Source organism: Mustela nivalis (assembly GCF_964662115.1).
Source record: "Mustela nivalis genome assembly, chromosome: 2".
In the NCBI taxonomy this organism is placed as follows: domain Eukaryota; kingdom Metazoa; phylum Chordata; class Mammalia; order Carnivora; family Mustelidae; genus Mustela; species Mustela nivalis.
The window spans coordinates 19699029-19723571 of NC_139021.1; the positions used below are offsets into that span (position 1 = coordinate 19699029).

The window sequence follows — 24543 nt, forward strand, 5'->3', positions numbered from 1 at the left end:
TGTTATGGTTGTTTTGTAAATATTTACCGAATAAATGAACTAATGAAGTCAGTAGAGGAGAAACTGAAAGATAGGGTGATGGTTGATCAAAGAATGTTCCAGAGGAAATGAGAAGAGGGGGACTCCAAAGCACACAGCAGGAGGGGTGTCCCTGAGGTGGGAGTGAAGGAGCCCGGGCAGGAAACACGATTCCTAGTGCAGAGACAGGAAGTGGCGTTCCCTCCTGAGACCTACAGTGTTCCGCTGGGGGAGAGGAGGGTGTTGGCTCGAACCGAGCCAGGTGGACGTGAGCTCAGAGTTCTGAGGAGGTGGGAAGAGTGACTTTGTGTAACTGGAGAGGTGGGATGGTCAGGGACATTTGGAAAGATCACAAGCGTGGGTGTGTGCACCCAGCCGAGGCTGCGGACCAACCACATGTAGACGGTGGTAGCCGTGGACATGACCGCATGACGACGTGCCGTGTTAGCAGATAACTGCGTTTCGGAGGCTGCTGACGGATGGGTGTGCCCGTGGTGTAGGACACGGAAATGAACACACTCCGAGTTTGGAGTGAGAGAAAGATTGAAACTGTTATTAAGGAAGTCGTGTAGAAGAGCTGAGCGGTAGCAAGAGGAGGGAGCAAAGGGCAGACCTTCCTGAGTCGAAGGCCAGAGTGTGGTGGAGAGAAGGGAATGAGAGAACTGGACGGGACGGAGAGCCTTGCTTTCTCCTCGTTTCTCCACGGGAGGCACTGCACACGTCCAAGTACTAGAAAATACAACAAGAGCTACTTTCTATTGAGTGTGTGTATCAGAAGAAAAGGGAAGAGTTTTCCCTACCCAATTTCATCTCATTCTCATAGCAGATACCATAACCCCCATTTTATTGATAAGAAAACTGAGGCACTGTGAGGTTGAATAGCTTGCTCCTTTTCTTGTAGCTGGGAAGAGGAAACCACATGTGTCTGATGACGCTAATGCCCCTAACTTCCAAGCTGGGTTGGTAGAGATTTTTTTCTTATTGTAGGAACACCTCTATGGCTCCTGCATCCTGATGTGAGCTGGTCACCCAGGCTGGCTGTATTTATCCATTCACCACGGCGGGATGATGTCCAGATTCCCTGGAGTGATACAGGTGCCTGGCCAGAGTCCAAACCCACACCCTCTTTTCGAGGCTCGGCCTCCCACACCCCGTGCGTCTGCCTGCAGGAATTATTTTCAGTCTCCCAAGGCACCGGGACAGCTTTTGTAGGTGTTGGTGTCTGGCTCAAGTGATGTCCTTCCCCTTCTTCTCCTCCTGGCTGACTTCTTAGAATCCTTCCAAAATGAATGTGAGTATCACCTGCTTTCCCCTTCCCTAAGCTGAAAAAAAAAAAAAAAAAAATGAGAGCAATACCACCTGTCTCCAGGCCATCGCTATAGACCATCCCAGCATCACAGCTCTTCTCTGCACAATAAAATTGTGGGATGCTGACTCTTTGTTCAGGGCTCTGATCATAATCCCACACCCTCATTCCCTTTCATCATCTAGAAGGACCCAGAAAAGAGAGGGGGAACAGGCTCTGATCATCACCGGTGATGGCCTCTGGTAGCAGCCTCAGGAAACCCTGGTTTGTACCCAGACCTCAAAGTGGCCAGGCTGGTCCCTTAGCCTCCTTTTAGCAGCTGCTAAAGGGGGTCAGGGGGGAACCAGACAATTAAAAAAAAATGTACTCAATAAATTTGAGACATCTGTGGGTATCATGATATGGATATGATATCACAGCTATTATACTAAAGCAATTTACAACCCTTTCGTAATTCAAAAATGAAAATAGTTGAGGCCACGACTATATAGTACATGCTACAATTATGTGTTCCAGTGTGTGTGTTTGTGCCCTAACTGACTTCCGGCTCTGGGCCACCCGCAGGGAGGTGGGTGCTTTGTGGAAGTGGCCAGGCCGCCAATTCAGAGGACGGAGATTTCACTTTCTGGTTGGGTGATTGGGGTAAAGACCTTATTTCTCTGGAGCTCCTGTTTCTCTCTGTGTAAAATGGCAGGCATGGGAGAGCCTCCCCGGCATTGTTTGAGGCCAGATGACAGCATGATTGTGAAAAGCGCTTTGTAAACCGTAGCATGCTCTAAAGCGCTTTGTAAGCCATAGCATGCTCTAAGATGGGGAAAATGGTATTATTCCGGAGACCGTTAGAGGCGCTTCTCCAGCAACCCCCCCCCCCCCCCCCCAGGTTTCACCTGGAGAGGCTAATTCGGGGAACTCAGCAGCAGCACGGCAGGAAACTCGTGCAGCAAAATCCTTTTGGAAGCAGGGGAAAAATCCCACCGAACGAGATAGAACCGCAAATCAAACCTCGTGGAGACTCTCCTTGAAAGATTACGGGATGAAAAATTAACTTGGCACTGTTGGGGGCGGGAATGTGGACGGCTGCCCTGGATGCCCCCGTCTTCAGCCTCCGGACACTTTTCCTTCCCCAAAGCCATTTTAGTCAAAGGTCATGTGTGAGTCTTGTCAAAGGCCAGCTTCCAATGGAATCATTGTCCCCCGGGACAGCGGCCCCCTGACTACATCTGCATTGGAGAAATCCCAAAAGCAAACGGCCCAGTGCAAACAAGAGCAGCCCGGGGCAGCCGTCCCGGGGCAGAGCTCACAGGTCCGCCGGCCCCGCAGCAGAGGCCGCGTCCGCAGCGCGGGGGCCCGGACCAGGCGCCCAGACGCCCGCAGCATGACCCGCCGCGCCGATCGGGTACGGTAGGCGCCCCACTCTCTCTCCCTGTCCTCCATTGCTGGGGCTCCCGAGTCCAAGCCGCTGTTCCGTCCGCCCGGGGAAACCTTGCAAAGGGCCTCCAGATTTGCCGGAAAACGGTCCCTGTTGGGCTGCGTTCCCGTGCACTCAGCTGGAGCAATTTCCAGGCGCGCAAGATGCAGAGATTAATTAACTCGTATCGAGTTTTCGTGGCCAGGGAATGTTTGGGTTTGTAAACACTGTGTATTTCGTTTCTGGAAAACGAGCCGGTGGAACTTGCGGAGAGGGGTCGTGGACGAGCCTCCGTTCACCCAAGAGCTCGAACCCGTGTCGGAGGGGAGCTCCCCGGGCCGCGGCCCGGCTCAGGGTGCTGTGAGCCGTGCGCTCCCGGGGCCGCGGGACGCTCCGCGTTTTGTTTATTACCTGTTGCACAAGGGCTTTGCAGGAAGGATGGGGATTTTTAAAGCCATCTGTTTCGGTAATGTTCTCTGGGATCCCACACTTGTGTCCAGAGGAAAGGGAATCATCTCGCAGCTGGAGGGAGCCCCTTCCGCAGGGCCGGGGCCCCTCCCGGGCTCCACAAAGGAAAGATTTGATTGGCGTGCGCGGAGCCGGGCAAGCCAGCCTCGGGGCCCTTTGAACTTAACTATTTGAACAGGTCTTTCAAATGGATCCGGCTAATTTGGGATAGGAGTTGAGAGAGCCTGGGGTCTCCACGGAGCAGGCGTGCTTTTGATCCGGACTTGGCCATCTCCCAGGGCAGACAGAGCAGGTGGGCACAGCCGGTGTGCGGGCGCGAGCGCTGGGTCAAAGGGTTGTCTTTGCTGCCCTGCCACGCTCTGGTTTCATTTTAACAGGTTAAGCCCAGAACCATTTCTCCCTGATAAAGGGAATGAAAACAAAAGCCTTTCTCGCGCTCAGCAGGAGCTCAGCAGGACGGAGAGGGAAGCGGCGGTGGTGTTTGTTGGTGTGTTTATCGCCAGTGCCACAGAGGGGAGGAGGTTCTCCACTCTTCAGTCCCTTAGATGTTACTGGAACTTCTGCTCCTCGCCATCTCCATTTTGCCCTCCACCTTCCACACCAAACTTCTTGAGAGTGGGTGACACCGGCTGTCTCCACTCCCTCCCCGCTCAGTGACGGCTTTGCACCCTGTCAGCTGGCTGGCCTCTGTGATGGCTTTGAAGGGGCAAAGCTTGGGCAGGGCCACCCAAGACCTCTGTGAGCCCTAGAGCAAGTTCAGCTTTCTCTGGGCTTCTCTGCGTGGTTTTGAACCGTTGGTCGTCCTCTCCCCCTCCCCCTCTCTATCTGGTGACTCTGTCCTCGATCCCCTCTGACTTTCCCAGCGAAAACTGAAGACCTCAAAAAGTCTCCCCTTCAGCAGTGCTGGTGCACCCCTAGAATTCTTCATTCTCTTCCCTTTTCCTCCCTTGGGAAATCTCATTGGTTCCCAAGGCTGCAACCATTAGGTAAAAACCTATGGCTTAGTCTGATCTTTCTCCTAAGTAGCAATCTTTTATAAGGAACATCTTCACTTTGTGTGTGGGGGGGTACTCGGTGTGTGGGGTTTCAGATCAAGGTGTTCTAAACTGAGTTTGTCTTCTCCCTCCTCCTTCTGGGCCTGGTCCTCCTCTTCCATTTGCCCCTACTCAGGGCCTGCCCAGGGTTCAAGTGGGGGCTCCCAATCTCATCCTGAGATTCATTCAACCCGATCAGTCTCCAAGTCCCTACGGTACCAAGGCTCTCTTCTACCCACATCATACAATTCACATCCGTCCCTGTGTCTCCATCTTACTGGGCCTTGTCTTAGTTGAAGTCAGTACCTCCCCGATTCCATCTGGGTCACAGTTTCCCGCTCCAGAGCCCGTCCTGCGTATCCTATCTTACCCACCACACTACGTCCAATGATCTTGCTAAAATGTAAATATCATCATCCTTTTTTGCAGTCTTCAGTAGGTTCCTCTTTTTTTCCTGTTGAGTCCGTGTGCACAGGTGTTTCCAGGCCTTGCCTTTTACCCTGCCCCACAATCTCATCTCTTATCCTTTACTTCCTGTCCACATTTTATGCACGTTGCTTGCAAATTGAGACATACTAAACTATTTAGGAAACATGACTTTCCTCCTTGCCCTTCTCTTGGGTCTGTGTCTATATTTTTCCTTGAAGAATCAGCTGAGAGCAACTTTCTCTTGGAAACTACCCAGACCATCTGCTCCCCATCCTCCAGAATGGGTGAGATGGCCCTCCCATATTCTTCCAGATCTTACTCTAGTCCTTCTGTCAGTGCATTTACCGGTCCTCTTTCACATATCTCTTTATCTGTCTGTTTCCTACCTGCCTGGGAACTCCTCAAGGGCGGGGATCAGCACTTTTTGCCTTAGTGTCCTTGGAGCCGATAACCTGGACTCGCCTGGGATGCTGAGTGAATTTGTTTGAATTCTGGCGCAGTTCTTTTCCTGACTATTATGTTCAGGCCTTGAATAGGATGAGAGAGATACAATCTACAAATACAGTATGGTAGAGGATGAAGAGCGAAGGTCAACTGTGATTATCAGGAAAAGGCATGGTCTTCACCTTTTTAACAAAGGAAGGGTTTAGACTTTCTAAGTATTTGAGATAATTCCTCAAGTCTCCTGGCTCACTCTCCAATCCACATCTCAACCTCAGAGTTTCTCTGATAACTCCCTGCGTCTATCCTAACCTTGTTCAAGGCCGGGAAGAGATGCAGGAAAACCCTTTTGCAGGTTTGCTTTGGCTTTGTGAAGGCGAAGGAATCCTTTTCAGCTGGAACCTGGCATGGCAAGAGGATCCTGAAGGCCAAGATGGGCGGGCTTCTAGGAGAGCCTTCTGTTAAGCTGCTTTCAAAGACGCAAGCTGGTATCTTCTGATACCAGTCTGCAACGCCTTGGGAGGGACCAGCAGATGAGTTAAGTGTGGCTCGAGTGTGGTAGAAGTTTGGAGAGACTAGAGAGCAGAAAATGCAGCTTTGGTTTTCCAAAGAGAGAAATATGTGCGGCTGAACCTCTAGACAGAGGTGAATGATGAATGGGTTCTATAAAGAATTACTGAAACTGCAAGTTGTTTTTGTTAGAGCTGTGGTACTTTCGAGATCTGGATGAACCCAACTCTTCTTAGCAAAAATGACAAGATGCAGCACAGGCCACTTTCTGTAACTCTAAGAAAGTTCGTGCAAGTCCACACTCTCAGATTCCTTTGAGTTGACATGAACCTCAGGTTAAGAATCTCTAGTCAAGGGTTGAAAAAAAAAAAAAAGCATCTCTACTCAAAGGGTTAATTCATTGGACAGATATATGGGAGGGCAGGTGGTGATTAGAATACATCCAATTAAACATATTTTCTCTTTTGAGAGGATCCCAGTGTAATGTGTGGTGTTGAACCTGAGTCACAGGACCTGGGCTCACATTCCTGTGCTGGCACTCACCAGTTGTGTGACTTTCTCTCTGGATCATGGTCGTATTTTGTATTAAGGAGGGATAATAGATTTTGGAAATTTTTACTAAAATAAAGCACCTGGAATATGGCTATACCTAATGATCACCGGTCAGTTCAAAACCTTGATTTCAGGAAGGGCCCAGATCTTACCCCTTCTTCTGGATTAGAAGGAGGCATGTGGACTAAATGACGACCTGGTTGAGTGTGTTTGTTAAAGGCTACTGGATTAACAGGTGGATGTCTTTGCTGGTATGCTCTGGGCTCTGTCCTTACCCCTCTTTTATTCAATATCACTGACATCCATAAAGGCATAATACATTGATCACATTTGCTTAGAAAAAGGCATAAGGATTAGGAGTCCAAAAACTAATAATCAGTTATAGTCTATTTTGGCTTTTTACATTGTGGAGATGTACGCAGAAGTAGATATAAAATGTATTGTGCATGAGTCCTAAAAGTCAATTGCAAAGGATTGGGTGTATCTGTGTGAGAGGAAGAGGGGTGGGGGAGTGAGAAGTAGAGCGAGGAAGAGGAAGAGGGAGAATGAGAGGGGAAGAAAGGAGGGGCAGAGAGGCAGGGGGCAGGAAGTGACAGAGAGGGAAAGTTTAAGATAAAAGTCATGGCTTCGTGCAATTAAGGTTTAGGAATTTGACAACAGAATCAATAGTGAGATGTAGCCTCTAAAATAATGTTAGGTTTTGTTGTTGTTTTTTTTTAAATATTTATTTATTTATTTGGCAGAGATCACAAGTAGACAGAGAGGCGGACAGAGAGAGGTGGGGGGGGGGAAGCAGGCTCCCTGCTGAGCAGAGAGCCCGATGCAGGACTCGATCCCAGGACCCTGAGATCATGACCTGAGCCAAAGGCAGCAGCCTAATCCACTGAGCCACCCAGGTGCCCTAAAATAATGTTAGGTTTTATTTTAAAAAGTATAGAATATAGAACATGGAGGGTGACAGTCATTCTCCTTTGTATTGTGCAGACCATATCAGAACTATTGTTTCTAGTTCTGGTTGATACATATTAATCCATTAGCATTTTTAAAGCATTTATTATGCACCAATCATTGTGCCAGATGCTGATGATAATGGTGCTAAAAAATATAGACTTGCTTTCATGGAGTTCAGAGTATAGCAAAGGTACTAGAAGAATAAGCAGCTGATTCAAATCCAGTGTGATAATAGGGGAAACTTAGGTCCCTGTGGAACCACCTAACAAGGGATATTTAGTTCAGACTTTGTGGGACCAGGGTAGACTTTTTAGAGGAAGTGATGTTTAGGGTGAGTCGGCGTTCTCAAGGTGCAAGTGATGGAGAGAAGAGATTCCAAACATAGGAGATGGTGCCTTCAGTAGGCTGAACTAAGACAGGGGGACAGAGAGATGAGGGGGTGAGAGAGAGAGATAGCGGGGTGGGAGGGGCTGGGCCATCATGTAGCGCAGCTGTACTTGATCCCTGGGAGGGATTCGTTAAGAGAATCATTAACACTGTGAGCAAGGCGCAGTCTCGATCAGTTTTAAGTTTCGGAAAGATCATTCAGGCCACAGAATGGACAATGGGCTGGAGGGATGGTTGAGGAGGGGGGTGTTGTGATACCATAAACTAGAGAGCATGATGGCCCCAATCTCATGGCAGAGAGAAGAGGACAAGAGTGGACCGATTCAGAAGCTCTCAAGGAGACATTAAGCAGAGTGACCACCTGCGGGAGTGCTGTAAGAAGGTGGCCCAGGACCTCTGCCTGCCCAAGGGAAGACTTAGAGGGGTCTGATGTCTTTCCATCTTTCACTCTCATGTGGAAGGGCGATTAGCGTTGTGCTGGTGTCTCTGAGATGGCAGAGCTGGGCCAAATGGGTGGGAGATACAGGGAGATGCATTTCAGCTCCATACAAGGAGGAATTTTCTAACAGACCTCTTCCAAGGCAACGAGCATTTTTGTCACAGGTATTTGAACAAAAACAGTAGGTAACTATTCTTGTCAACTGTATTGTCAAGAGGAGGCCGGGCTGGGTGGGCGCTGACATTTCTTTCCAACTCCGAGATTCCAGGGTTCTGTGTGTGAAGTTCCACTATCTCAGCCCAGCATTTAAGGGCCGGGGTGATCCGGGCCTTTGCGCGGCACCCATAGGTCCTGGTTTCCCTGAGCAGTCCTAGTGCTGCCTGCTGTCTCCTGGTAGCTCTTGAGAATTCCCACATTCACTGTCCAAGGGTCTTAGCTGGAACAATGAATTTTCTGACCATTCATCCCCCTGCTTTAATATTCCTGCCTAGTCCCCTGGCATCCTGTTAGAAACCCTAGATACGAAGCATACTGAACTATTTGTTACTCTCCGAGGAGACTCGGCATTTTGCTGTGTGTTTGTTTACTTTTGCCCTTTCCTATGTCAGGAACACCCCTCCTCTGCCCAACCTCTTTACCTCATTGAGAAGATACTTTTTTCATCAAGGCTTGACCTAAATCAAATGCTGAGTCCTTCATCAAGGCTTTCTTTAGCATCCTAGGCTGAATTATAGTGTTGAGTACCTAATTATTTTTATACGTACCTGGGCTCCTTCTGTTATCCTCTAAAAGTCCAGTACTGACATCTATGAAACATTCAGTAACCCTGGGGTATGAACGGTGTTAGGTCTAAGGCAGGAACCTTTCAGAAGGAAATTTCCACTTGTTAAAAAAGTCCTATTTTCATTTTATAAGGGAAACATGCATTTTGTAGGAAAAAGCTAAATAAGGAAATTATCCAGAAGAAAAAAAAAATTGTCTACAGTCTCAGTACCTGGAGATAAGCATATGAACACATGGGTAAACACCCGCCTATGATTTTATGCACATTTAGTCTTAAAATCCTGCGAATCCTTCTGTAGCCTGTTTTTCACTTAATAATATACCAAGAGTATTATCCCAAGACACTATATATTTTTCAAAAACATGATTTTTAATGAGTGCATTGTGTTCCATTCTGCTGTCTCATAACTTGTTTGACAAACTCCTCTTGGTGGACATCAGGCTATTTCTACTTTTTTGATAGCACAAATGATGTTATAATTATCCCCAAGACAGGTCCCCATGCACCCACATATCTATTCTATATGGGATGTTTATAATTTCTCTAATGACAAGATGGTTTATGACTAAAATAAGGATACTGAGTTGCTAAGAAAGTAAGAATTTTTTTTTTAAAGTTTAATTTTAAAAAATTTTTATAAAGATTTACATACTTATTTTAGAGATAGAGACAGAGAAAGCACAAGTACAGTGGGGGGCAGAGGGAGAAGGAGAGAGAGAATCTCCAGCAGACTCCCCACAGTGGCCCACTGACATGGGACTTGATCTCATAAAACTGAGATCATGACCTTGAGATCATGAGCTGTGCCCATATCAAGAGTCAAGCACTCAACCGATGTAACTACCCAGGCTCCCCTGATTTTACTTTAAAAAACTTCATTCCTATTCCATGCTATATAGATATATAATATATAAGACATGTAAATTTATTTATTTATTTATTTTAAAGATTTTATTTATTTATTTATTTGTCAGAGAGAGAGAGAGAGAGAAGAGAGAGAGAGAGCACAGGCAGGCAGAATGGCAGGTAGAGGCAGAGAGAGAAGCGGGTTCCCCGCTAAGCAACAAGCCTGATGTGGGACTCGATCCCCAGGACCCTGGGATCATGACCTGAACTGAAGGCAGCGGCTTAACCAACTGAGCCACCCTGGCATCCCAATATTTTAAAATTTTTATGTGAGTATATATTTACTAACGTTTTAGAAAGATTTAATGAGAGCTTCTGATTTGGAGATGTGGTAACAGTTCGTAAGCTTGATGCAGAAGTGAGAGATAACCAATAAATACATTTTTTAAAGAACTGAGTTTGAAATCTAAAAACTTCAACATCTCTGTGAGTATCAGTGTGACAAATTTTTATTTCTATGCTAAATATAAGGAAAAATGATAACAAGTATCTTACAGGATAAAGATAATTCTCTAAAACGAAGGACACTACCTAATATTTTGTTGTCTGGGGAAGGTATATGGCCATGGCTTTAGATCCTTATTCTGAAGTAAATAATTTATCATCTTAGATACTCAGCAAACAGGTAGGTCTCCACTGTAGAGTGAAATGTGTTCATCTGAGAAGCAGGCCTTGATTAGGAAACACTGTGAATCGGTTTGCTACTTCTTAACAAAATAAATGAAAGATGTTTTCATGGGTTGAATTGTGCCTTTCCTTTACCTCCCATGTGAAATCCTAACCCTTGAGTACCTAAGAATTTGACCTTATTTGGAGGTGAGAAATGGCTCACATGATTATGGAGGCCAAAAGTCCCAAGATCTGTTGTTTGCAAGCTGGAGAATCAGGAAAACTGGTGGTATAATTTAGTTTGAGTACAAAGAATGGGAGGCTGATGGTGTAAGTCCCAGTCTAAGTCCATCAGGGGCATAGATGTATGAGGGCAGAAGAAGAAGATGGATGCCCCCGCTTAAGCAAAAAGGGCAAATGTGCCCTTCCTCCACCTTTTTATCCTATTCAGGACCTCAGTGGATTGGGTGATGCATTGGTGAGGGTCATCTTTATTCGATTCGACCCAAATGCTAATCTCTTCCAAAAACATTCTCATAGACATACCCAGAAATATTTTACCAAGTATTGGGTCATCTCTTAGCCCAATCTAATTATCACATAAGACTAACCATCACAGGGTCTTCACAGAGGTAATCAAAGTAAAGTGAGATCAACAGGGTGAATCCTAATTCAATAGGACTGGTGTCCTTACATAAAGGGGAAATTTGACACAGAGATACACATAGAGACAAGAGGAAGGGAAGAAACACAGGGAGAATATGGCCATCTATAAAGCCAAGAAGAGAGTCCTGGAACAGATCCCTCCCTCACAGCCCTTAGAAGGAACCCACCCCGCCCACACCTTGATTTTGGACTTCCAGCCTCCAGCACTGGGAGTTAATAAGTTTCCGTTACTCAAGCCATTTGGTATGTGATACTTTTGTTATGGCTTAATACAAGCTTAAATTAGTACAGATTTCATGAGCGCTTAATTCCTTGGCATGGTTTCAACTAGTAACACTCATTATTATTATTTTGCTCTTCAGTCACTGTTATTTATTTATTTATTTCTGAGATTCTGCTGTTATTTGCAGGAATGGTAGATGACAATGTTTTGCTTTTCTTAGTTAGCAAAGCATTTCCATATTCACAATCTTCTTTGACCCCGACCAAAGCATGAGAGATGATAATTCTTATATCTCTGTTTTAGGAATAGGAATTGGAGGTTCAGAGAGATTCAAGATTACGCAGGTTAGATGTGGTAGAGCTGAAACTCAAACATAGAACTTTTGATACTAAATACTAAATACTTTGTTACTTTCACCTTCATGGGCATGTCAAATACCATCTTTTGTCTTAAAGTTTGAAAAGACATGGGTTGTGGCATGCTGAGTCATATTTCTCTCTCTCCCTCCCTCTTTTTTATTTCTAAATCCCCTGAGAAAGATTTTATAATCCTACTTGTTGGAAGATATCTGATGCCTAAAGGCACCTACTTCTCCCACGTCTTCATTATCAAATATTTATCAGGACTTGAGGCGCCTGTGTTTATGCGTGCAGAATATTTCTTTTCCACTCCGAAGCTTTGTTTACTGACAAACCGGGCTTTCTCAGTGCACAGTTTGATTGCTGACAAATCCAGTTGCAAAATTTGGACATGTTGGATATAATTGGGTTTTTCCATCATTAATACCGCTCAGATATTAATTCAACAGAGTGTCGTGAAGGGTGCCTCACAGTTTCCAGAAGCTGCTTGACTTTAATCAGCAGGAACAAATGCAAGATTATTGCACTTTTTCCTTGGGTGACCTAAGCTTGTTCTTGGCACCCGTGAGCGCAGAGCACTGGTTGTCTCATAGTGTTTCAGTGGCTTCTACCCAGGGGACTTATTAGTTTTGAACCTTGGGGATAATTCCATAAGAATGTAATTCTTTTCCTCCCTGAAGGAACAAAATGTTGCTTGTGTTGGGTTATTCTTGTTATGGGACAAGACCAGTGTCTTCCAAATTGTGGAATCATAGAGGTCCATAGGTAAGTTTGTCAGATTTAGGAAAAACAAGCAAACCAAAACAGGCCACAATAACAACAGAAAACCCCAAGATTCTCTGGTTAAACTTCAATTTTAAATAATCAATGAATGCCTTTTTACTGTGAACGTGTCCTCAATATTGCAAATACTAAAAGATGATGGTCTCCAGCAGCCCTACTTATAAAGTGATGTTAGGGATAGAGTGTTGGTAATTTTTCAACATTTCAAAAAAGTCTATGAAAGTTATCCATTTACCCAAGTAAGGCTTCAGAAGTTCCTAACAATGTTAAATTTACTTGATTTTGAGGTTGGAATTTTTTTTGACCCAAGTTGAAAGCACTGGTCATCTCATGCTGAAACCATAATTATACTATCTTTTTTGATGAGTTGTTGTATGCTAGGGATCATGCAGAGCACATACATTATCTCGTGTAATCTTCAAAACCAGAGGCTGGCAAATTATAGCCCATAGGCCAAATCTGGTTGCTGCCTCTTTGGTAAATAAAATTTTCTTGGGACACAGCCAAACCCCTTTGTTTCTGGAGAGTCTGTGTGTGCTTTCACGCTGTAAGAGCAAGTTGGGTAGTTATGAGAAGGATCACTGCGTGGCCTGCAAGACTGAAGATATTATGATCTGGCCCTTTATAGACAAAGATTGCCCGCACCTGCTCAAAACCACCCTTTGAAGGACTTACTGATATTCTCATTTTTAGAATGAGAAAAAATGAAGGCCTCTAGGGGTTCAGTAATTCAGCAATGTCTCTCAGCTCTTAGGAGTGCCTTGGACGTGAAGCGATGGAGGCTTCTCACAGCTCTTCGAATTCAAACAAAGGTCTGCTGAATTCCAAAACTTCTGCTCTTTCTACAGCTGATCTGAAGGCTGATTTTAGATTGTACCTGTCTTAAGTGGGCGTAACCATGCAGAATATGAGTTATGATTTGATAACAATTAAAGGCCATCCATCTCTGAGACCAGGAAGACGGGATGGGTAGTGGTTCAAGCACTCAGGCTCTGTTTATGCCCCTTCATTCTCTGTACATCTGCTTCTGCCCTCGTAATTTACAGATGATAATAGTACCTATAGGTGTGATTGTTACCCAGATTCAATGAGATGATGTCTAAGAAGAAATTAGCAGAGTGCATGTAGTCCACACAACATGTTATTTTTAGTTCCAATGACTATTATTTCAAACTCAGGGTTAGAGAAGAGTTTGGGAAAGTTGGGAACATTTGCCATGGTTGGTGGACAGAACACCTCAACCAGGAAGCCTGCCTAGCATAGCTACCCCTGCGGGCTGGATAACAGTTAGGAAGGATGCTCTTCCAACTTCACTGGCACAGACGTCTTTGGTCTGAGCATGTTCTTGGCTGGCCATGTTTGCCTTGGGAAGGCGTGTTGTGAGATGTTACAGGATGTTCATCCCGAGTTCGCTGGATCCTAAACCCCTTATTACTATTACCCCCGATTATTTATAGTCTTACCATCCACTCCCAGTGGCTCTAAACTGACTAAAAATGTAGTCAGCCTGCCAGGGAATGACCTTCCTAAATAACACAAGACAAGCAATTTTCCTAAGAAACACCTCAATCTATAATTTGATCCTTAGGCAAAAACAAGGAAAATTAAAAAAAAAAAAAAACAGTTTTTACCAGTATTCTCACCCTCCAAAGCAAATTTTCTGTGTGGAATCGCTAGGAATAAAATTTGTAAGTAGGATGTATTGAGCGTCTTAGAATAGCCTTGATCTGTTGAGGAGATGAGCAGATGAAGTTGTTCCCTGAGAGGGATGGGAGTCTCCGGCAGGCTTGAAAAGCCTGGAAAAGTTTTTGATGCTGTGTACAAACACTTTGGCTAGTCAATTTGAAGTAACTGAAGACACGGCTGAGGCTCCTGGAGGCCTTGTTCCAGTGAAGAGGCGTACGTGTGTGCGGACATCAGCAACCTGGGTCTGGAGTTTCCCCAGCCTGTCTTGGGTGTGTGGGGACAGGGACAAGAAAGTGGCCATATTTTCTAAGGTTGAGCCTTAGCGCTCCCCTGGGATCTAGAGAATTCTTGAGAACTCCAGCCTCGGGGACCAGGCTGGGGAATGACAGAAGGAGAAGGCCCCAGCCAACCCTGCCGCCATTTCACAGAAAGGGGCAGGGCTGAACATTGAACCTAGGTTCACACCTGACTCTAAGAACTCTCTACTTTTCCCTAAATTATAACCAAAAGAAGAATCAAACTTGCTCTCAGAATGTTTCCATTTGGCTGTGTTGGACTGCCATGAAGCAGCTTGAACTGCATGAAGGAAATCATTCATTCACCCCGTGTGGTCATCGACGAGGGGTGGGTCACACGGCGTGTGGAAACGCAAATCGCAGCTGTGATCACCACGACCTCGGGTGCTGAGGAAAGCCTTGTCAGGCTGGAGCTGACGTGATGCTGCCAGTCGGCTTGCCCTTCAAGTTCTTCACAATGCGTCCTTGAGTCCATAGGATGGGCCCTCATTAAAATGCAGGCCATGTGCCTCCCACTTGTGTATTCCTTTCATTCCTAAACAAACACCAGTCTAATAAAGAGGCAAGCGAGGCAATGCAGGACACAAGTCCGCCTGGGAATGCAGGTGTTTCCAAGACATTAGGCTGCGTCTAGCCAGCTGCTGCTGCATCGTGAGCTCTGAATGTCCCCCGGCACTCTGGGATTCAAGGGTAGCATTGCCCGCCGTGCTAATTACACACGGGGACCCACTGCCAAGCGAGGTTGCGTGGGCAGCCATCCCTCTGTCTGTCTGGGGAATGCGGCCGGTCCAGAGGCAGGAGCTTCAGCTCAATGCTGACAAACTTTCAGGAGGTGGTGGAGATGCAGTCCCCGTCCTCAAGACACTTTTGGTTCAGGGAGAATTTTGGACAGAACGAACACAACAGAGAGGGCAAGGTGCGGTGGAGAGATCAGGGACTTTGAGCCATTCAGACGAGGTGTAAATCCTTTCCCCACCACTTCCTTTGTAGCTGTTCTTGGTTCTTCGCTCGTAAAATAGGATTCAATGATAGAAGGTTATGCGATCATATAAGGTCATTATATAGTACCTTCGCGGGTGGTTAATTATTATAATCATTGTTATATCTATTATTGTCATTATCAGAATATGGCAGATTCTTGTTTTTCTTAAAAAATTTTTATTTTTGGCAGATTCTTGTTTTAACAAGGATGACTTTTGGATGACTTTTGGCAAATTACTCAAACTCTTCATCTGTAAAATCAGATAATCTGAATGGCTTTATTTGTGTGGTTCCAGGGCTGGCTGTGGTCTCGCATCATTCCCACCATCCTGTTTTATCCTTTACTCAGAGCTCTTAACACTAATTGACATATTTGTATATTTTATGTCTTTTCCGTCCAACAAAATATAAGCTCCTCAAGCAGGCTTTCGGGTTCTTTTCTTAATTGCTGGTGCCTTTTCTGCCTAAAAGAGTATTTGCTGCCTAAATGGATGAACGAGCGAGAGCGTGCTGACCCCTATGTTAAATGTTTGGCCCATGGTTTGCTCCCGGTAGGGGTGACTGCGCTCGGGGCCATTATTATGATTAGAATGTGTTGTGTGCAGTGAGAGGAACCAATACACAGAGTTTGCTCCCAGCTCCGTCAGGCGGCGATCTTTGGCCTTAGCGCTGGCATCTCATCAACGGTGTTGTCATTGGGTAAAACAACTGGGTCATTGTCAATAGTAAGGTCACATGAGATTAACTGCAAAAATAAGAGTTAGAGCATTTTGGTCAATTCTCAGGAAGAAGGGGAAGCAGCAGCCGAAAGGGAGAGCACACTGGGAAAAGGAGAAAACGGCATCTTTTGCAAAGTGCTCTGTGACCTGAGGCCTTCGGCTACATAGCTGTGACGGAGCTCCGCCAACTCCAAACCTTGAAGGCATGCAAAACCAGCTGCCTCGGTCAGGGAACCGAGAGCATCGGTAGAATCGTTCCAACCAGCAGTTGGTGCCAAAATGAGAAACTGTTCTTTACAGAGTCTGTTCTGTATCTGAACTTAAAAAAAAAAAAAAAAAAAAAAGACTTATTTATTTTAGAGAGAGATAGAGAGAAAGAGTGGCAGGGAAGGGGCAGAAGAAGAGAGGAAATCTCAAGCAGACTCCCCACTGAGCACAGAGCCAGATGCAGAGCTCAATCCCACGACCCTGAGATATGACCTGAGCTGAAATCAAGAGTCCAATGGTTAACTGAATGAGCCACCCAGGCGCCCCTGTATCTGAACTCTTAAAGATACCAAGAGAAAACCCCCTCAACTGCCCTCTACATGTGAGATTGGATGACTTTTTTTTTTTAAAGTAATAAATTCAATATATCAAAGCACAGTAGACTATGTTCTATATTAACTAGAAGGTTAATAGAAGTTCTTAGAAGCTAGACTCTGGTTACACAGACCTGAGTTTGAGTGAATTTGCATGAACTTGGGCAAATCCCTTCAACTTCTATGAGCCTCTGTCAAAAAGAGAAATCAATATGTACTTTGCAAGACTGTTGAGAGAATCTCTGAGCCATGTCTGGCATATTCTAAGTGCTCAATAGATGGTAGCTATTATAATTAACAATTAATGTCACAAGGACCTTTTTACTTAATCCCCCCAACAACTCTGTGAGGGAGGGGTTGGTATCACTCCCATTTTACATATTTGGAAGCAGAGGTCTAGTGAGGTATCCTAACTCAGGCCACACAGCTAGTGAACATCTGAGTTATGACCTTAACCAAGCCTGACAGCCCAGTATTTTAGAAATTACCAAGTTGTATAACATCTCTCATTAGAGCCCCTGAAGTTTAGTGGGATGCTATAAAGTTCAGAACGTCTGCATTCTCTTGCATAATGCTCTATTGGAAAGCTGAGGTCATTGTATTTCAACTTTGCAGTGGCCCTCTGTTTACAGAGTATTATAAGAGACCTGTAAGGCTAGGAGAAGAGGTATAAGGTCAGCTCATTTTATGCCTATATTTTAGATCTACCCAGAGCGGATTGCTTTATCTCTTACTTAAGTCCATCAAATGGTTCTTCCCTCACTTTATCTAGATTTTTGTTCAGATGTCCTCTCTGCAGAGAGGCCTCATTACTATCCAATTGAAAATAGCTGCCCCCTTTCCTTTTTGTTCTCTGCTCAGCTTTGTTTTCCTTATCACTTATCAACTATCTGGCATTATGATACATTTCTTCTCCCGCTGGAGTGTGGCATCTTGGGGAAGAGGCTTTGTCCTGTTCCTTTTGTGTCCTTAATGCCTGATGCATATTAAGGGCTCAATAAAAGTTTAAATAAGCTAATGAATGAGTGAATTAATGAGGGGATTGGGTAACATGGACTCCTCATCATCCTACTAAAGCCTTTCTCAAGTACTGAAACGACCTCCAAAGTAAACCCAATCCAGATGGGAGTCCAGGCTGTGCCAGGCTCAGCTGAACTTCTCTCTCCTGGATTGGGGAGTAATTGCCTTTGAAAGGAACCCAAGGTATAATGAGGTCATTGAGAGCTGTGGTCAAGCATCGCCTTCCACAGAACCTGCAGGTAACAAAAACTCCCAGCTCTCTTTTACAAAAATTGTTATCGGAGGAAAAGCCAAAAGGGCAGGAAGATGGATTGTGTCCCATTCTGCCATTCAGATATCCTGTGCAGAAAGACAATCTCAGGAGTATAATTGGCAGAATATGTAAATTGCATCTATAATGCCTCCAACAAAAAATCTGCAAGACGAGAGGGCTCCCTGGGAGTGGAGTGGAACAGAGATGGAATGAGCCAGTTCTCAGTGTCCCCCTAACATACCCGTTGCATACCTCTGTGACAGAACTCACCAGAGTGTGCTTAACAACCTGTTGACTTCCACATCTCCCAGTCAAAACATGTTTTTTATGTCAATATCCCCATAGCCCTGGCATAGCGTACACTCGCGATAACCGTTAGCTTATGTTGTAGTGAGTGCTTGTGAAATCTGCCTTGAATCAATGTTATATGAATTTGTAAAACTCTGGATTCTCAAAGTTGAGGGCAATTGTTTGACAATGATGGGCCTTTTCTCTAATCTCCTGGGAACCTTGAAATGACATGGTTTTGATGCCCACAGTTATGGTCAGTCACTTCCTCACTTCCAACCAATTTTTTTTGGGGGGGGGTGAGAACTAAGTCAGCCTAGAATAGAATTTAATCTGTGGCTTCTGATATGTTCTGAATCCGGAGACATTATCAAGTATTAAGACTTATCAAACATTCATCAGATTCTCTACTTTGAATAGACTCATGTTTCTCCCAGCAAATAGTTAATGTTCCCATCCCTTCTAGATTTTCCCAGTTTTGTAATCCTCATTAGGAAATCATGGAGAACAGAGGAGTCCCCCATTTAACTGATACTTGAACTCAGGCAGGTCTCCTGATATACTTGAGCTTGTTTTCTCATATACTAACAATACCAATACCGTGAAAGTTTTAAAGAAGGTTAAAGAAGGCAATACATATGTATATAAATGTCTCTAGTATGTTGTCTGGCAAAGAGCAGACCTAGGAAATTACTAGCTATCACTTAAGAAGCGTCTGGTCCATGCCAGGTGTGGTATCATGCATACATACTTGCTTTCCCCTTTCCCTCCACCTTGTCTGAGCTGCCATGATCTCTCCCAGTCAAAGGTATGTTAACTCTGTGATCTTGCCTATGAGTAGACTTCTGGTTTTCCTGATCACAAAGTAGAAAGAGTGAGCGGGCCTTGGTTCTTCTCATAGGGCTTTTTCTTTTTTTTTAATTGTTAAAGTTAAAAATTTAATTAATTTTTAAATTAAAAAAATGCCTTGACATATAACATTATATAGTTTCAGGTGTCCAACAGAATGATTCTCTATTGGTATGCATTGCAAAATGATCACCCCAATAAGTTTAGTTAATATCTGTCAGCAAACATAGCTAGAGAATTCTTTTGGTTGAGACGAGAACTTTTAAGGTCTACCTTTTTGTTGACTTTCAGATATGCGATACAGTATTATTATTGTCACTATGCTGTGTATTATATCCCTATGACTTATGCGTTTTGTATCTAGAAATTTGTACTTTTTGACCCCCTTCACCCATTTTGCCTACTCCTTGTCCCCCGCCTCTGGGTGTATGAGCTTTTTTTAGATTCCAGCCATTAAGTGAGTTCATTCTGTGTTTGTCTTTTCTGTCTGACTTATTTCAGTGAGCATAACGTCCTCAAGGGCCGTCCATGTTGTTCCAAGACATTGTTCTTGAATTCCCACAACTGTCCCACAAACTCTGATTACAGTGTGTTGCCATTAAGATCCAAGCCCCTTGAGATCTGTAGGCGAGAACTGGGTTTTCATTTTATTTTAAAGTAAAAAGGAAACAGGGAACTTGATTAAAGTATTATGACCGAGACTGAAGTAGTCCGAAAGAGATCCTCCTATTTTTAGGAATGTGAAGGGTTTCATCACACACAGGGGCTGGTTTAAATAGGTCCACACCACGACTCAAATGCTTGTCCCTGTTAATTGAAAGGTTTGGAGGGTAACTGAGGTGACTCTGTACACAGCTTGGAAGGCACTGACCTGAGAGCTGAAGGTCAGGGTTAATGTTCCTTTCCTGTGGGTCCAGATGCTTTGGAATTTGCTTCACTGCAGGGATAATCTCACTAGCTCTCTCTGTCTCTCTCTCTCTTTTTTTAAGCAGCATTTTTTGAGATATAATTCATAAACCATCCAAACCAATCCTTTTGAACTGTACATTTCAGTGGTTTTTATTACTTTCATGGAGATATGCAAACATCATCACTGTGTAATTTTAGAATGTTTTCATCACCCCCAAACAAAACTTTGTACCCAAAGCAGTCACTCCGACATCACCGGACAACCACTAATCTACTTTCTTTCTTTATGGGCTTGTCTATTCTGGATGTTTTATATAAATGAAACAATACAATATGTGGCCTTTGTGTTTAGTATTTTTGTGCCTGATTTTCTTTCAAAGTTCATTCATATTATAATGTGTTTTGGGACTTCATTCCCTTCTATTGCTGAATAATATTTAATTGTATTGATATACTTAAGTTTAGTTATCCATTCATGAATTGATAATTCTGCTATGAACATTTGTCTACAAGGTTTTATATGAGCATATGTTTTCATTTCTCTAGGGTATACCTAGGAGTGGAATTGCTGGGTCATATGGGCACTCCATGTTTAACATTTTGAGGAACTCCCAAACTGTTTTCCAAAGTGGCTGCACTATTTTACAATCCTATCAATAATATATTAGGGTTCCAATTATTGTCACATCCTTTCCAACACTTGCTATTGTATGTTTTTAATTTTAGCCACCCTAGTTGGTGTGAAGTGGTATTTTATTGTTGTTTTAACTTGTATTTCCCTAATGACTAATATTGTTGAGCATCTTTTCTTGTACTCATTGTCCATTTATATGTCTTCTTTCTAGAAATGTCTATTCCAGTCCATTAAAAAATGTGGGTTATGTGCTTTTTTTAACTGCTGAGTTGCAAGAGTTCTTTGTATATTCTGGGTATTAGCCCCTTAGTAGATGTATGACTTGCAAATATTTTCTCCCATGCTGTAGACCACCTTTTCCATGTTCTTGCTATCTTGACAATAATGTCATCCAATCTATGAACATGGATGTCTTCCCATTTATTTAGGTCTTCCACAATGTATTACAGTGACATTCTCTAGTTTTCAGTTTACAAATCTAATACTTCTTCTGTTAAATTGATTCATAGTAGTTTATACCTTCTGATCCTGCTGTGAGTACAGTTGTCTTCTTAACTTTATTTTAGATTGTCCATTGCTAGTGTACAGAAGCACAAGTGATTTTTAAAAGTATTTAGCTTGTATCATGCAACTTTTCAGAATTTAGCTATTTGAAGAGTTTTTAAAATAGATTCATTAAGATTTCTACATACAAGTTCATGTTGTCTTGTGAATAGAGATAGCTGTATTTGTTCCTTTCCAAGTGGAATGCCTTTTGTTTGTTTTCTTGCCTAATTGCTCTGGCTAGAAGTGCAGTGTTGACTAGAAGTGGTGAGAAAAGACATCCTTGTCTTGTTCTGGGTCTTGGAGGGAAAGCATTCAGTCTTTCAGCATTAAGTATGATGTTGGCTGTAGGTTTTTACAGAAATCTTTTCTCAGGCAGAGGAAATTCCCTTCTGGTCCGAGTTGGTTGGATGTTACTAGCTCTTGTTTGCTTGCAGGGGAAATCACAGAAAGAGCAGGTTTTTTTTTTTTTTAGAGAGATTTTATTTATTTATTTGACAGAGAGAGATCACAAGCAGGCAGAGAGGCAGGCAGAGAGGAGGAAGCAGGCTCCCTGCTGAGCAGAGAGCCCGATGTGGGCTCCATCCCAGGACCCTGAGATCATGACCTGAGCCGAAGGCAGCGGCTTAACCCACTGAGCCACCCAGGCACCCCAGAAAGAGCAGTTTTGCTTCCTCTCCAAGAGGGTACCATTGTGCTGCTAAGCATGTGATACCATTCCAGTAGCAAGCATAAACTTCCTTTGAGGTTTGTGTTCAAACAAATTTCTTGAGTTGAAGCTCAAATTCTTGGGGCTTTCCAATCGAGTGAAGGCTCTTTGTTATTGTAATTCAAACTCATGCCTTCAAGGCTGTCCCCAGGGTCACCCCACCCTCTGCCAAATAAAAGCCGCTCATTTTCTCTTGAGGTCAGAGAGAATGTGACAAGGCTGGTTTGTAATATTTCCAACTTTAAGCTCCATATCATCTCTCGAAAAGTAAAGGAATTTTCCTAGAACCTGTGTCACAACTAAGCACCTATTACGTGCTCGGATCTTTGCTGACTGCTGAGAATATGATAACAGATGTACTCGTTAGCCTCCTATATGTAATAATAGCTAATATTTGTACATTTTCTATGTTTCAAGCAGTGTTTCAAACATACTTGCTTAATATGCATTCTTATCAGTTCGTCTTCACATCAGCTCCGTGTTGTAAGAACTCACGTTATTTTTGTTAATAACCCATAGCCTTGGGAAAGTCTATGAGTCGACTGAGATTTGGGTGAGCACTATGGAAAGAGGAGGACTTCAGAGCTGAAAAAGGGCATGAGGAGTTGTGTGGAAATTAGCTCGAACTTAGAGACGGGGGGGGGGGGGGGAGGCGGCTGGTGGGACAGGATCCTGGCTCCCCCCACTTAACGCGGAGCAGCTCCCAATTTAGATGTTACTATTCATTTTGAGATTTTATTTGAAAATAAGGTTTTTATGCTTAAAAATGTTACAAAGGACTACATTCACCCAAGAGTTCTGCTTTATAGATGCAGAAACATGGGCTTGAAGTGACCCAGGTAGTAGTTAGTGATGAGGGAGCACGAGGCTGGCTGAAGACAAAGCAAAAGCTGGAGCCTTGTACCCCCACCCCCCATCCGCTTCCCCTCTGTCATATGTGTAGCATCCCTCAGGCAGCCCTGACTGCCATGAACAATAAGCAAATAGTTAACTTGCAGAGCTCACAATCCGGCTAGACAGGAGTCTCCCTTGGCTTAGAAATGTCCTAAATCTCACTAACAAAGATGATTGATAGCAGGATTGTGACACCCCACCAAAAAGTCTCCCAACTATCTTAATGTTAATGGCTGGTCTAAAGACAACATTGATCCAGCCGCAAGGGCAAGGCCTCCTGCAGGCCTGGGACATCCTGGCACCTTGTAGGCCCTCTTTAGCATATGAAAGCTCCGGAGAAACCCCCCTTTTCCTTCACCTTCCCCCAACCACAGGGTACATAACTTGCCATCCCTCACAACCCAGGGCAGCAGCTCTTCCTGCCCACGGGTCCTGTCCCCGTGTTTTAATAAACCATCATTTTGCACCAAAGATGTCTCAAGAATTCTTTCTTGGTCATCGGCTCCGGACCTCAGCCCACCGAACCTCACCTAGGTTCTAGAACTTTATCAGTTAGTAAGAGAGCAAGGGTTGAAGTTTGGTTGAAGTTCATTTGAAGTTCCAATTCAAAGTTCTTGACACCAAGTACTTCCTTCAACAAACGTTTATTGTCTGCCTGTTATACCCCAGGAAAGATGCAAAGTGCTGTGGAGTACAAGGATGACTGGTCCTGAGTTCAGAGATCCCAAGGGACAGAGAGGCCTCAAAAGGGATTTATCAGCAATAAGGGAGCAGAGCTGAAGAGTCCATTGGTCTGTATAGGAGAGGCAAAATCACGGAGGGTTTTGCAGAGGAGTGACCCCTGACCTGAATTTTCATGAATATGTTGGAGTTTGCCAGGGAGATTTGGTGGAGAAGGGCATTCTAGACCAAAGCAACAATCTATATTAAAGAATGGATGTGCGAGAGGGCATACCTTAATCGAGGAACAGCAAATCTTTCTCTAGTTAAACAAACTTAACATTTACTAAACATTCTTCTGTGCTGGGCATTGAGCTAGGCAATTTGCCCAGATTATTCCAGGTAATTCTCTTAGGAATCCTATGAGCTGGATACAGATGAGAAAACAGAGTCTTAGGGTGGAGAAGCAGTTCGCCAAAGGTAATGTAAGGTCTCACAGTTAAACAGTAGTAGAGCTGGGATCTGACTCCGGGGAACTTAATTTTGGATTTAGAATCCTATTTGCCTTGCCAAGGACTTTGGATTTTATGCTTTAGGTCAGTGGTTCTCAAACTTGCAGCAGAAACACATGGGGGGCGGCTGTTAACAAAGAGTGGTGGCTCTACCCACTGCAACCCCCTGAGTTTCTGATTAGGTAGACGTGAGGTAGGACCTAAGGATTTGTACCTTTCCAGGTGACCCCGGCTCTGCTGGCCCAGGGATCGCACTTGGAGAACTGCTGCAGATTTTGAGATGGGGAGGAAAATCAGCAGATCTGCATTTTATGCCAGCTTCTCTGGGCACTAAATGGGAATGAATTAAAAGAGGCTTAATTAATGACCACAACTTGGGTCACCTGGTTGGTACAGTGGGTTAAGCGGTAGACTCTAGGCTTCAGCTGACGTGGTGATCTCAGGGTCAAAAGCTCCCTGCGGCTTTGCACTCAGCATGGAGCCCGCTTGAGATTCTCTCCTTCTCCCTCTGCTCCTCCTGCTCATGCTCTCTTTTTCAAACAAATAAATAAATCTTATATATAAAAAAAGAGAGGTCTCAAAGAAAGGGTGTTTGGAGGGGACAGAAGATGCAAACAGGTAGAACCATTTGCATGAGACAAACTGCCCATGTGTGTCCCAAAGAATGAAGATGAGGGGAACATCTAAAATATTCACATGGGAAGACCATTTAGATATTAGTAACGCTCAGCCAGCT

General features: G+C 44.2%; 1 protein-coding gene across 5 annotated transcripts in view; it reads left to right on the forward strand.

The window, feature by feature from the left end:
- Positions 1-1920: 1920 nt before the first annotated feature.
- ENPP2 (ectonucleotide pyrophosphatase/phosphodiesterase 2) overlaps positions 1921-24543 on the forward strand; it is a 107013-nt gene continuing 84390 nt past the window's right edge. For 3 of the 5 annotated variants that reach the window (XM_082721784.1, XM_082721785.1, XM_082721787.1), the window contains exon 1: positions 2215-2720. In XM_082721784.1, coding sequence (XP_082577910.1) covers positions 2472-2720 — 249 coding nt within the window. In that variant the 5' untranslated portion in view covers positions 2215-2471. Of the gene's footprint in view, positions 2721-24543 lie in introns of all 5 variants that reach the window. The other 2 variants (XM_082721786.1, XM_082721792.1) reach the window with 2 other exon arrangements.